The following is a 15,000-nucleotide window of genomic DNA, read 5'->3' on the forward strand; positions in this document are numbered from 1 at the left end:
CAACGTGAACAAGTATTGCTCATTTCTTCTTCTTGTTTTAAACGTTTTTATTGATATGTGGAGGTGAAAAATGTAACTCAGGAATTCTGTGTTATTTATTTAAGGAAAAGAAAAGAGAGAAAACATGATGCAGATTAGCAACACTTAGATATCATTGTCAGTATAGTTATGCAGGCGGTACAAATCCTATGTCAGACACGAACATATTAACATGCATTTTTACATTTGTGTTCTTTTAGATGGTCCAACAAAGTGTAATAATAATTGTTATTAAGCAATATCTGAACATATTGCTATTTCATATATTACGTAGATTTCCATTGGTCAATTGGGCAAAACTGAGCTCATTGCAAAAGTGATATCGACGACATTTCCGTCGATATCAGTTTTGATATTGACGACCTCTTTATTGCTTCCCCACTTCAAAAACAAAGACACCTAAATTTAAAAAAAAAACATATGAAAATGTAACTATCCCAGAATTTAGTTGAGCACGTGACTAATTACATTTTGAAAGAAAAGACATTTGGAAATACTAGAAAGTACAAGAACAGAGTGAACAAAAATGAATAATAATCAGAGGGAGGGATATGGAACAGCCAAAACTGAGACGAACACTTTTGTACTTTCTTTACAGTGAATACAAAATGTCCAGAGAAATTGCAATATATCTAACATTGACGGACTGTGTGATGATATCTTCTGCTATTGGTCTGTTTCGACACTGATATCAAAATCTCGACCTCCGGTCTCGATTTTGATATCACTGTCTCAACAGCCCATAGCAGAAGATATCATCACACAGTCCGTCAATAATTATTGGGTAATATTTAAGTTATCAGTACTTCGACATACTTTATTCGAATTATGCTTACTAAGATATAAACAAAACATCTTACAGGAACCGAAAAGCCGTTGTGGCCAGTTTCAAGTCATGTTGCACGTCTTTTTCTTGTTATCAATATGATCCACTTGTAGAATTATGTTATGATATGGTTTTCAAACTTTACACAACACGACTCTGATGGCGTCACCTTGCTAGAGATCGGACACGAATCAGAGAAGTCCCTTTGACTGTAATGATAGTGTGTGTTTGTTCAATATATATCCATGTTTTCATAATCATATTCAACGGCCATGTCTATATAAGCCATTAACTTAACTTTATTGTTCTTTGATTATGTACACAACACGTTGCACCAATAACAGTGTATGCCTGATGTTGTTCGTGTCATGTCCACCAGCCTGTCGAGACAAGACCCACGGACAGAACTGCAGTGAGAGTTGCGGTCACTGTAAAGGGGGACAACCGTGCAACACAAAGACAGGGGAGTGCACTGATGGGTGTCAGCCTGGCTATACTGGTTCTCATTGCAAAACACGTGAGTACAGGACACACTTAATTATGACAGCAATTAAAGCTAAGTGTCTGATCTCAGGGATAGACATCTTGTTTATCTCAGCAAAAATGACAACACTGTATAGTTTAATGTATGCATCGCATTCAATTTCCCAATCAAAGAACACTTTATTTTTCCAGAGTGTGATGCAGGACTGTATGGTGAGAGATGTAACGAGACTTGTGGTCACTGTCAGGTCAACACCACGTGTCATCATGAGGATGGCCATTGTCTGGCGGGATGTGTGGCTGAGTTCACTGGACCTATGTGTTCACAAGGTAAAGTAACAGGGCTACAGGCTTTGATTTTGGAATTACTTCTGTGTATCACACGTTGAAACACACTTCTTTCTTCCACATTTCACTGCTTAAATACACGCAGATAATATCAAATGGAACAATAATGTATTTTCCACCTAGAGTGAACATTAATATTTACAATAGATGATCATCATAATACCACCACTCAAAATATAACTTTATAGATAGAAAACAGGTTGAAAGCATGAATTGAGTAGCTGCTATAATCGCAACAAGATAATGAAGTACACCTTGTCCGATTGTCTCCCGTATCCAAGGATTTTGTTTGTTTGTTTGTTTGTTCGTTCATGGGCTGAAACTCCCACGGCTTTTACGTGTATGACCGTTTTTACCCCGCCATTTAGGCAGCCATACGCCGCTTTCGGAGGAAGCATGCTGGGTATTTTCGTGTTTCTATAACCCACCAAACTCTGACATGGATTACAGGATCTTTTTCGTGCGCACTTGGTCTTGTGCTTGCGTGTACACACGGGGGTGTTCGGACACCGAGGAGAGTCTGCACACAAAGTTGACTCTGAGAAATAAATCTCTCGCCGAACGTGGGGACGAACCACAGAGATATCTCTGTGGGACGAACTCACGCTGACAGCGGCCAACTGGATACAAATCCAGCGCGCTACCGACTGAGCTACATCCCCGCCCGTATCCAAGGATACTTGGCGCATAAGAACTTCAAGTCCCAAACAAACGTAGCATATCAGTGATTAGTCCAAAAGCGACATATCTTAGCAGCAATAACAAAGCGAACTATGCTCTCACATTAAGTCAGAAAAGGCAGCTGTGTTCAGTTCCTGGTGCGCATGCGCTGCTTACAACTGAGCGACCACAGTAAACAAAGCTCTGTTACTGCTCCCCGTTGCGGTGACAGCGTTTGACACCGCACGTCCAGATCGCAAAGGCGTTAGAAAGTGCTGTAGGCCATGTTTCATCAACTGGCAGCGAACAGTTATGCGAGATCATTTCTTTCCTTACGAACAAATTATGTCCTTGTTTTGATGATATAAGAGGCATATATACCGTTTACAGTGTTCGTTTTGTGTGCCTGGTTTGCATGTGTGTGTGTGTGTGTGTGTGTGTGTAGGTGTGTGTGTGTGCGTGTGTGTGTGTGTGAGCGTGAGCGTGTGTGTAGGTGTGTGTGAGTGGGGGTGTGCGTGCGTGTGGGTTTGTTTGTGTGTGTGTGTGTGTGTTTGTTTGGTATATGTGTGTGGGGGGGGGTGTGCGTTTGTTTGTGTGTGTGTGTGCGTGTGTGTGTGTGTGTGTGTTTGTGTGTGTGTATGTGTGTGTGTGTGTGTACGTGTGTGTGTGTGTGAGCGTGTGTGTAGGTGTGTGTGAGTGGGGGTGTGCGTGCGTGTGGGTTTGTTTGTGTGTGTGTGTGTGTGTTTGTGTTTTATATGTGTGTGGGGGGGTGCGTTTGTGTGTGTGTTTGTGTGTGTGTGTGTGTGTGTGTGAGAGAGAGCGTAAGCGTGTGTGTGAGAGAGAATAGTGACGATGACTAAGATCCACACGTGAATATTTGTTGACTGTTGTCTATTAGTTTATCTATTCATGTATATCCTAGCTGCTGTATCCGGAGGGTCAACAGGGGTGGTCGGTGGCGCTGTGGGAGGTGTTATTGCTGCAATCGTCGTTATAGTGGCCATTACCGTCGTTATTTTTATCATCAGGTAAAGTATATTGTAACCACTGTTGCGATTTGCTTTGGTTTTATTGCTCTTTTTGTACCTCTATGTTTGTTTATTGTACGTCTTGTGTTGTGTGTCTGTCTGTATGTCTTCGTGAACCATGTTCCGACTTGTACTTCCGTGCGTCGGTTTGGGTCTGTCTCTTTCTTGCTTCTGTATCTGCCTCCCTCTGTCTTTTTTCTCTCTCTGTCTCTCTCTTTTTGAGTCACTTGAGAAAAAGTGACTCTATGTAATCGGTCAGTGTTAGTCTGTCCGGCCGGCCGTCCGTAGACACCACCTTAACGTTGGACTTTTCTCGGAAACTATCAAAGCGATCGGGCTCATATTTTGTTTAGTCGTGACCTCCAATGACCTCTACACTTTAACGATGGTTTCGTTGACCTTTGACCTTTTTCAAGGTCACAGGTCAGCGTCAAAGGAAAAATTAGACATTTTATATCTTTGACAAAGTTCATCGGATGTGATTGAAACTTTGTAGGATTATTCTTTACATCAAAGTATTTACATCTGTAGCCTTTTACGAACGTTATCAGAAAAACAAGGGAGATAACTAGCCTTTTCTGTTCGGCAACACACAACTTAACGTTGGGCTTTTCTCGGAAACTATAAAAGTGACCGGGCTCAAATTTTATGTGAACGTGACTCCCAGTGACCTCTACACTTTGACGTCTGCTTTGGTGACCTTTGACCTTTTTCAAGGTCACAGGTATGTCTTGAAGGAAAAAAATTGAAATATCATATCTCTGAAACTATTCATCGGATTTGATTCAAACTTTATAGGATTATTCTTTACATCAAATTATTTACATCTGTATTGTGTTGTGAATAGCAATTTCTTCCTGTCCATCTGATGCCTCATATAATATTCAGAACTGCGAAAGTGACTCGATCGAGCGTTTGCTCTTCTTGTTATTTGTCTTTCCTCTCTCTCTCTCTTTCTCACGTATATATACGCGTCTGTTTGTCTCTCTATCTCATTTCTCCAGTATTCCTACAGCAAGTTTTTAAAGTGCGGTATATTTTACACCACTCTTCGCTTTTTTGTGCGGCCATATGAGTTCGATCCCTGTCAATGAAATGTACAGTCCAAACATTGTCCACAGACGGCGAAAGCGCAGAGAAAAGCCCAACGACCAAAATGGGGCCGTAGCGGAGATGACCGACAGCACTGACCCACTGACCAGCGCACACAGCGATGACCCAAGCAGCCCACCTCAGGCCACCACAGCGCTGTCGTTCGCTCCTGTAGCGTCCATGGCCCCGGCAGGTAAAGTGCGATGTTTACACAAAATAGAACGAGGTATCAGTTGTTGAGAAATCTGTCGTTTGGAAACTTGAAATAAAACACCACAATTCGCAATTCACACAAAGACATCAAGTGATCAATATAAGAAAGGTATACAACCTTGGAAAATTAGACATTAAATTGCGAACAACAAATGGAAAGTTAAAGTATATTGTTGGGTCTTTCGGTATTCAGGGTGAAAGATGATTTATTTTTCAGAATGTATAATATGAGTAATTTGTCCATCCCATTCTGACATGTTTCCCCCTTGGATGTTCTGAAATTCTGAAAATCTGTCAAAACATTCGTTATATACCTACCTGGATTTCCTTTTTTTTTCAAATGGGAACTTTAATCTTTGTGTTTTTCTGCGTTTACGTGGCTCTACTAATTGTGAGCTATTGTCTTTCCTTTTTCCTCGATTTTCTAACAAAGCAATTAGCGAGATTGTTCTTGATAGCAGTTGTAAATCTAAATGTAAGTTCCTTGTAAAAACAAATGTGATAAGAAAAACAATATTGAACTTCTGACAACCCCATAAATATACATCACTTGATGCTTTTGACCAAAAAACGAAACACGTGACTACAATCGGTTGTGATATTGTTTCAGCGTACGCTAATACAAAGCCCCAAGCCGAGGTCAAACCCACAGTAAAACCCGGAGTAAAACCCAAACCCCATCAGCCAGCTAAAACCAACGGAGCCATCTACGAAAACGTCACCATCTCTAACCAGAAGCCAAAACCAGAATCGAGCAGAGAACCCAAATCCGCTAATACCAAAGCTTCACCCAAACTCACCGGTACCAAGAACGAGGACGCTGCGAAGGAAAAGAAGGGGAAGCCACCCGTAGAAATCAAGCCAACCAAAGGGAGAGCATCTCGCGCAGGGACGGAAACTCCGCCGGAACCGTTGGCGGACGACGAGGTGGAGGATTTCGGGCCGACGGACGCGATTTATGGAAATGAGCAGCTGTACGGCAACATAAAGCCGACAGGAATCCGCCTGGACAAGCTGCAGGTCACTGTGGTCAAGAGGATGAGCGATGGGTCGCTGGTAGAGGAGTTTATGGTAAGGACATTGGTTCTGTTTCGTCTTGTGTTTTTCCTTTCGTTGGTCTATGGACCTCGCCTTTAATGTACGATTTGTTTCTAAGTCCGTCGATTGTGCGTCCTTTCAAAGGATCTATAGCTTTGCCTTTTATGCAAGCCTGTGTGGACTGCATTTTTCTGAAGTTAGTCGACTGTGTCTTTTATCCAATTCTATATTGGTTGCATGCCTTAAATGTAATCCTATGGACGTTTTAGCCAATGGATTTTGCTTTCTTGTCAAGTTATTTACGTTATAAAAATGGTGGACAAGGGTCAAATTTAATATTGTAGTTTCTGCACTGATTTTAATTGCAGCCATATCACTGCTGAATTAATTTCGGACATCTATAAGTGACTATTTGTTCATTTCCCAGAAAAGCAATATATCATACACCCATGTATTTTTCTTATTCGTTCATTAGCTGAAACTCCCACGTTCACTCATGTTTTTAGACCGGTGTAGCAGTCTATTTTGAAGCAGCCCAGTTTGACCGGGAGGTCATTCTGGGCTAGCCCAGAATGACCTCCCGGTCATTCTAGGCTAGCCTATTTTGACCGGGAGGTCATTCTGGGCTAGTCAGTTTTGACCCCCCCTAGTCAATTTTGACCCCCCCCCCCTGCAAACTTGAAGAATGAGTACATTAAGACCTTTAGAAACAATATGTATGCATATATGTATATAACTACATATATCTAAGGTTTGAGGGGGGGGTCATTCTGGGCTAGCCCAGAATGACCTCCCGTCAAAATCAGCTAGCCCAGAATGACCCCCCGGTCAAAACTGACTAGGCCAGTCAGTTTTGACACCCCCCCTTTAAACTTCAAGAATAAGTATTTTAACTTTCTAAACCGAAATAAATGTAAATATTGACAATATTTGTTAGAAAAAGGATATTACAAGAAAAAAAGAAAAAAAGTTTCCAAACTTCCCTTCGAACTTCAAGAATAAGTACACTAGGACCTCTCAAAACAAAACATACGCATGTATGTATGCATCTATGCATCTCCCCAGGTTAGGGGGGGGGGTCAAAATCAGCTAGCCCAGAATGACCCCCCTTCAAAACTGACTAGGCCAGTCAGTTTTGACCTCCCCTTCAAACTTCAAGAATATGTACTTTAGGGCCTTTTAAAACAAAGTATATGTATATCTGCACACTATTAGTTGGACATTTTTTTTTTTTAAATCTGAAAAAAAAACTTACTTAAAAAAAAAAAGTTTTTTGACGCTTCCCTTCAAACTTCAAGAATAGGTACACTAGGTCCTTTTAAAACGAAATGTACGCATATATGTATGCATCTATGCATCCCCATAAGTTTTGGGGGGGGGGGGGGGGCAGTCATTCTGGGCTAGCCTAGAATGACCTCCCGTCAAAATCAGCTAGCCCAAAATGACCCCCCGGTCAAAACTGACTAGGCTTCAAACTTCAAGAATAAGTACGTTAGGACCTTTTAAAACGATATTTGTTGCAAAAATGATCTAAACAAATAAAAAAAATTGAAAAAAAATTAAAAAAAATTAAAGAAGTTTTTGACACCTCCTTTGAAACTTTAAAAATAAGTACACTAAGACCTTTTAAAACGAAATGTACAAATAAATAAATGCATCTATGCATCTCCACAAGAATAGGGGGGGGGGTCATTCTGGGCTAGCTGATTTTGACCGGGAGGTCATTCTGGGCTAGCCCAGAATGACCCCCCCCCAAACTTGTGGAGATGCATAGATGCATTCATTTATGCGTACATTTCGTTTTAAAAGGTCCTAGTGTACTTATTTTTGAAGTTTCAAAGGAAGCGTCGAATTTTTTTTCTTTTTTTAGAGTTAAGGGTTTTTGTTTTGTTTGTTGTAATATCATTTTTCTAATAAATATTGTCCACATTTACATTCATTTCGGTTTAAAAAGTCTTAAAGTACTAATTCTTGAAGTTTGAAGGGAGGTCAAAACTGACTGGCGTAGTCAGTTTTGACCGGGGGGTCATTCTGGGCTAGCTGATTTTGACGCCCAGAATGACCCCCCCCCCCCCCCCCCAAAACTTGTGGAGATGCATAGATGCATTCATTTATGCGTACATTTCGTTTTAAAAGGTCCTAGTGTACTTATTTTTGAAGTTTCAAAGGAAGCGTCAAAACTTTTTTGTTTTTAAATTTTAATTTTTTAGATCATTTTTCCAACAGATTTTGTGCACACATACATATATTTCGTTTTAAATGGTCCTAACGTACTTATTCTTAAAGTTTAAAGGGGGGGTCAAAACTGACTGGCGTAGTCAGTTTTGACCGGGGGGTCATTCTGGGCTAGCTGATTTTGACCGGGAGGTCATTCTGGGCTAGCCCAGAATGACCCCCCCCCCAAACTTGTGGAAATGCATAGATGCAATCATTTATGCGTACATTTCGTTTTAACAGGTCCTAGTGTACTTTTTTTTGAAGTTTAAAAGGAAGCGTCAAAACTTTTTATTTTAAACAAAAAAAATTTTAATTTTAATTTTTTAGATCATTTTTCCAACAGATTTTGTGCACACATACATATATTTCGTTTTAAATGGTCCTACCGTACTTATTCTTAGAGTTTGAAGGGGGGGTCAAAACTGACTGGCCTAGTCAGTTTCGACAGGGGGTCATTCTGGGCTAGCTGATTTTGACCGGGAGGTCATTCTGGGCTAGCCCAGAATAACCCCCCCCCCCAAACTTGTGGAGATTCATATATGCATTCATTTATGCGTACATTTCGTTTTAAAAGGTCCTAGTGTACTTATTTTTGAAGTTTCAAAGAAAGCGTAAAAAAAAAAGTTTTTTTTTTTTTTAGTTAAAAAAAAAAAAAAAAAATTAGATCATTTTTCCAACAGATTTTGTGCACACATACATATATTTCGTTTTAAATGGTCCTAACGTACTTATTCTTAAAGTTTGAAGGGTGGGTCAAAACTGACTGGCGTAGTCAGTTTTGACCGGGGGGTCATTCTGGGCTAGCTGATTTTGACCGGGAGGTCATTCTGGGCTAGCCCAGAATGACCTCCCCCCCCAAACTTGTGGAGATGCATAGATGCATTCATTTATGCTTATCCCCCCCTCTGCTTCTTTCTCTCTGTAAACTTGTAGGGCTAGTTATTTTTCGGTAACTTACCCAACAACCAAAATCACTTACCCAACAACGGGCCTGAATCCTCGATAGCTCATGGGTAGAGACTGTACACATTGTGGATCTACTTTTTGCGACTCAAAAGTTCAGAACACTCTAATGTACAAAATATACATTTCTGGAGCAAACAATACAACCATACCGTATTTAAACCAGCAACTACAGACTTGAACACATGAATCTCCATATAAAATCCATGAGTTTGGTTGTTTTCTGAATTCAGATCTGCCGTGCACAATCGTTTATCGCTAGCAAGATTCCAAGGAAAAGTAACTCTCATACTTTGTCTAGCGACACGAGTAGTTCCCCTTCCAGATTTCGGCTGCACCGACAAGACTGCAATCCGACGGTCAGTTTTCAACAATATTTCATTTTATAAACAGATCACACGCAATCAATTGCAAACATTTAATCAACGTAAAGAACATGCAGCGGTTTCATACACTATGTTTCCCCAGAAAACTAAACTTCATACAGTTTTTAACGTTGGAACACGGGTGTAAAACTTCGTCTGCTAGTCACATTCGAAGAAAGAACATTTCCTGAGCGATACCAAAACATGAACAGAACACACACTATCTGCCTTTACCGCCACAGCAGAATGACAACATAACCGTGTACTTGATTTTAGTTCAAAACATGGAAACTGACAAGAAGTGTTAACAAAATTGAATGATTTGCACGGAACTATACAACCGCGCATTAATCGATCGCCTGCGCAGGTAGACTGGTTGGGTGAATATGATTCGATCAAACTTTCGCACAAAAACTCCTCTTTTCTTTGAATAACTGAAAAAAGGAGGGATAAAGAGGTTACATACCTCGTCTCAGTGATTATCAAAAATAATGGTCTCAGTTCGCGGTCATGAAAAAGCTCGCTAAAGCTCGCATTTTTCATGATCCGCTAACTTCGACCATTATTTTTGATAATCACTGAGACTCGGCATGTAACCTCTACGTATATTTCGTTTTAAAAGGTCCTAGTGTACTTATTTTTTAAGTTTCAAAGGAAGCGTCGAAACTTTATTTTTTATTTTTTTTAGAGTTAAGGGTTTTTGTTTTGTTTGTTGTAATATCATTTTTCTAACAAATATTGTCCACATTTACATTCATTTCGGTTAAAAAAGTCTTAAAGTACTAATTCTTGAAGTTTGAAGGGGGGGTCAAAACTGACTGGCCTAGTCAGTTTTGACCGGGGGTCATTCTGGGCTAGCTGATTTTGACCGGGAGGTCATTCTGGGCTAGCCCAGAATAACCCCCCCCCCCAAACTTGTGGAGATTCATATATGCATTCATTTATGCGTACATTTCGTTTTAAAAGGTCCTAGTGTACTTATTTTTGAAGTTTGAAAGGAAGCGTAAAAAAAAATGTTTTTTTTTGTTTTAGTTAAAAAAAAAAAAAATTAGATCATTTTTCCAACAGATTTTGTGCACACATACATATATTTCGTTTTAAATGGTCCTAACGTACTTATTCTTAAAGTTTGAAGGGTGGGTCAAAACTGACTGGCGTAGTCAGTTTTGACCGGGGGGTCATTCTGGGCTAGCTGATTTTGACCGGGAGGTCATTCTGGGCTAGCCCAGAATGACCCCCCCCCCAACTTGTGGAGATGCATAGATGCATTCATTTATGCGTATATTTCGTTTTAAAAGGTCCTAGTGTACTTATTTTTTAAGTTTCAAAGGAAGCGTCGAAACTTTATTTTTTATTTTTTTTAGAGTTAAGGGTTTTTGTTTTGTTTGTTGTAATATCATTTTTCTAACAAATATTGTCCACATTCACATTCATTTCGGTTTAAAAAGTCTTAAAGTACTAATTCTTGAAGTTTGAAGGGGGGGTCAAAACTGACTGGCCTAGTCAGTTTTGACCGGGGGGTCATTCTGGGCTAGCTGATTTTGACCGGGAGGTCATTCTGGGCTAGCCCAGAATGACCACCCCCCCCCCACACACTTGTGGAGATGCATAGATGCATTCATTTATGCGTACATTTCGTTTTAAAAGGTCCTAGTGTACTTATTTTTGAAGTTTAAAAGGAAGCGTCAAAACTTTTTTTTTTCTAATTTTTTTTTTAATTTTAATTTTTTATATCATTTTTCCAACAGATTTTGTGCACACATACATATATTTCGTTTTAAATGGTCCTAACGTACTTATTCTTAAAGTTTGAAGGGGGGGTCAAAACTGACTGGGGGGGGGTCAAAATTGGCTAGCCCAGAATGACCTCCCGGTCAAAATCAGCTAGCCCAGAATGACCTCCCGGTCAAAACTGACTATGTGTGAAAATGGCCTGTTACACCGGCACCGTTGGCCTAGTGGTAAGGCGTCCGTCCCGTGATCGGGAGGTCGTGGGTTCGAACCCCGGCCGGGTCATACCTAAGACTTTAAAATTGGCAATCTAGTGGCTGCTCCGCCTGGCGTCTGGCATTATGGGGTTAGTGCTAGGACTGGTTGGTCCGGTGTCAGAATAATGTGACTGGATGAGACATGAAGCCTGTGCTGCGACTTCTGTCTTGTGTGTGGCGCACGTTATATGTCAAAGCAGCACCGCCCTGATATGGCCCTTCGTGGTCGGCTGGGCGTTAAGCAAACAAACAAACAAACAAAAACTCATGTTTTTACACGAGTGGATTTGTACGTGTATGACTGTTTTTACCCAGCCATTCTGGCAGATTGATTACAGGATCTGTCCCGTGCGCACTTGGTCTTGTGGTTGCGTGTGCACACGAAGGGGGATAAGGCACTGGCAGGTCTGTACACAAGTTGGCCTGGGAGATCAGAAACATCTCCACCCTTAACCCACCAGGCGGCCGCCGCCGGGGTTTGAACTCATGACCTTCCGAGTAGGATGCCGATGTCTTATTCACTACGCCACTGCACCCGTATACACACATGTATAACAAAGGCAATCTGTATACTGACGACGTCTTCATTCTCTTGCGCTTTAGTGAATATGAACTATTGATGTAGTGCAAGGAGCATTGCAAGCATTGCGATGGCACTTGATGTGTTCGATTCTTATCCCCTCACATTGTGTCCAAGCCATTCTAGAAAATCATTCATCGCTAGAGCTAATAACAATTTGACATTCGTAGTGACTGTTTCAAGCTGTTAATTTGTTTTTTGTCTGTGTGTGCAGCGTATGATCCCCAACAAAGAATTCAGTCTGAAGAACGGACAGCGAGACGAAAACTACTACAAGAACCGCTTCAACAGCATCCTGCCCTGTGAGTCATACAGACAGTTGTACCGTCAACATGTTCATCCTTCTTCCTTCCTTCTATCGCTTTCTTCTCTATCCTCCCTCACTCTCTCTTGTCTTCAATCTCTTGTGTTAGCTGTTGTTGGTGTCTTGCGTTGTGGTCATTTTTATTATATTTAGTCAAGTTTTGACTAAATATTTTAACATCGAGGGGGAATCGAAACGAGGGTCGTGGTGTATGTGCGTGCGTGTGTGTGTGTGTGTGTGTGTGTGTGTGTGTGTGTGTGTGTGTAGAGCGATTCAGACTAAACTACTGGACCGATCTTTATGAAATTTGACATGAGAGTTCCTGGGTATGAAATCCCCGAACGTTTTTTTCATTTTTTTGATAAATGTCTTTGATGACGTCATATCCGGCTTTTCGTGAAAGTTGAGGCGGCACTGTCACGCCCTCATTTTTCAACCAATTTGGTTGACATTTTGGTCAAGTAATCTTCGACGAAGCCCGGGGTTCGGTATTGCATTTCAGCTTGGTGGCTTAAAAATTAATTAATGACTTTGGTCATTAAAAATCGGAAAATTGTAAAACAAAATAAAAATTTATAAAACGATCCAAATTTACGTTCATCTTATTCTCCATCATTTGCTGATTCCAAAAACATATAAATATGTTATATTCGGATTAAAAACAAGCTCTGAAAATTAAATATATAAAAATTATTATCAAAATTAAATTGTCCAAATCAATTTAAAAACACTTTCATCTTATTCCTTGTCGGGTCCTGATTCCAAAAACATATAGATATGATATGTTTGGATTAAAAACACGCTCAGAAAGTTAAAACAAAGAGAGGTACAGAAAAGCGTGCTATCCTTCTTAGCGCAACTACTACCCCGCTCTTCTTGTCAATTTCACTGCCTTTGCCATGAGCGGTGGACTGACGATGCTACGAGTATACGGTCTTGCTGAAAAATGGCAGCTACTTGACTAAATATTGTATTTTCGCCTTACGCGACTTGTTTGTCTTTCTGTTTCTTTCAACATCATGTATTAGATGTTCCCTTTGAATCAATGGTGCAAGAATTGCAACAAGTGTAGGAGGCATTCAATTCTAAGCGATGTATCTGATGTCCACAGACGACAAGAACCGGGTGGAGCTGGAACAGGTGGATGGGGACGATGCCTCGGACTACGTCAACGCCAGCTTTGTCAAGGTATGGTGAAGTAAGGCGTCGAAGCTGCTGCTACTGAAGATGATGCTGATGGTGGTGGTGATAGTGATGGTGATGATGATAATGATGATGAAGATGATGATGATGATGATGATGGTGGTGGTGATAGTGATGATGATGATGATGATGATGATGATGATGATGATGATGATGATGATGATGATGATGATGATGATGATGATGATGATGATGAATAGTTATCCTTTTTCAACATAAATAGGGCAACACTATTGCAAATCTAGCAGCCCTTTTGCTGAATATATTGTAAATCGAATCCATATGCAGTATTAGAATGTTAATTGACTTTGTTTACAAACAGTGTTAAAGTCCCTCCAGAAAATGTGACCCAATGTTCATACATGCAATAGAAACAGAAGCATGTATATGTACTATGAGTTTTGTGTTGGTTGGTTAGTTGGTTCTGTGTTGTCAGCGTCCCTTCAGCCGATTGGCTATGTGGAACCAGATGTTGCTTGTTGGTTGGTTGAATCTTGGTTAGTAACGTCCCTTCGGTCGACGTGGCTAGGTGGGACGGGAGTTTCGGTGTTACAACAAAGGCCAATCTGCGTATCTGCTTCTCTTCCCCAGGGCTACAAGTCCGAGAAGGCCTACATCGCCGCCCAAGGACCCAAGGTGAACACTCAGGACGACTTCTGGCAGATGGTATGGCAGGAGAGGGTCGCTCACATCGTCATGCTCACCAACGTGAAGGAGGGAAACAAGGTACTGTAACACAAGTGTCTCGATCATGATAGAACAGTCTGGTGATGTATATGTAGTACAGTTAAAGACATACATCTCTGAAGAAGGCATGGGGGGGGGGGGGGAGGTCACTGATATCGTCATGCTCACCTACGTCAAGGAGAGAACCACAAGTACGGTGAAACATGTGTGTCAAGCTGGTAGAGTGTAGTGATGTCACTGTCAACCAGCCTTAACGTGTGATGCACTCTGTGCCAGGATGGGTTACTGATAGCCTGTGCCGGAGACGAATGTGTCTTGTGAAAGCATGAACAAGAACGTCCTGGTCATCGGACCGTCCAAAGCATTATAACTGAGGGGGAACCCTGCCTTAGTATAACACTCCACAGCTGTTTAACAAATGTGTCGACGTAATTTTGTGCAGGCCAAGTGCTACGAGTACTGGCCGGCCCAGGGAGACAGGCTGACCACTGGACACATGGAGGTGACGGGGGTGGAGGAGGAGACCAGAGCTCACTTCGTCATCAGGACCTTTGACCTCAAAAAGACAAAGGTCAGTTCCATTGGTTTGTTTATGTAGCTTACGGCACATCGCATGTTTGTGTCGAATGTCTTGTGCATGTATAAATGTACTGAGTTTTGTTTTACAAGTATTTTGAAGCCGTCCTTTATTCTGTATTTGTTTCTGGTCCAGTGTGTCTGGTTGTGTAATCGTAAGGCAAAGGCCTAATTCCCACTGATAACTGGTTCGTTTTCATAAAGACACAGAAAAGACCCTGCACACTGATGTAGGGGTCCGGTTACATACAGACATCAAAGCACTATTGCTGCGTGCACACTCGCAGTGTTCTGTCATTGCTCGTTAAACAGAGGTAGTTGGACTGTTAATTATGAACAACTACTTTATGTTTGAATGTAAAACCACAACTATAAGTATTATGATGAAAT

The 15,000-nt window shown here is 41.0% G+C and overlaps 1 protein-coding gene across 1 annotated transcript in view; it reads left to right on the forward strand.

The window, feature by feature from the left end:
* The window catches only part of LOC138965699 (uncharacterized), a 61,139-nt gene that overhangs the window by 38,100 nt on the left and 8,039 nt on the right, over positions 1–15,000 (forward strand). Inside the window, exons 14-22 of the mRNA XM_070337875.1 lie at positions 1,245–1,382; positions 1,541–1,678; positions 3,279–3,384; positions 4,506–4,669; positions 5,300–5,760; positions 12,055–12,142; positions 13,256–13,332; positions 13,939–14,073; positions 14,477–14,605. Of these exons, the coding sequence (XP_070193976.1) occupies positions 1,245–1,382; positions 1,541–1,678; positions 3,279–3,384; positions 4,506–4,669; positions 5,300–5,760; positions 12,055–12,142; positions 13,256–13,332; positions 13,939–14,073; positions 14,477–14,605 (1,436 nt within the window). The remainder of the gene's footprint in view (positions 1–1,244; positions 1,383–1,540; positions 1,679–3,278; positions 3,385–4,505; positions 4,670–5,299; positions 5,761–12,054; positions 12,143–13,255; positions 13,333–13,938; positions 14,074–14,476; positions 14,606–15,000) is intronic.

This window comes from Littorina saxatilis, linkage group LG4, assembly GCF_037325665.1.
Source record: "Littorina saxatilis isolate snail1 linkage group LG4, US_GU_Lsax_2.0, whole genome shotgun sequence".
In the NCBI taxonomy this organism is placed as follows: domain Eukaryota; kingdom Metazoa; phylum Mollusca; class Gastropoda; order Littorinimorpha; family Littorinidae; genus Littorina; species Littorina saxatilis.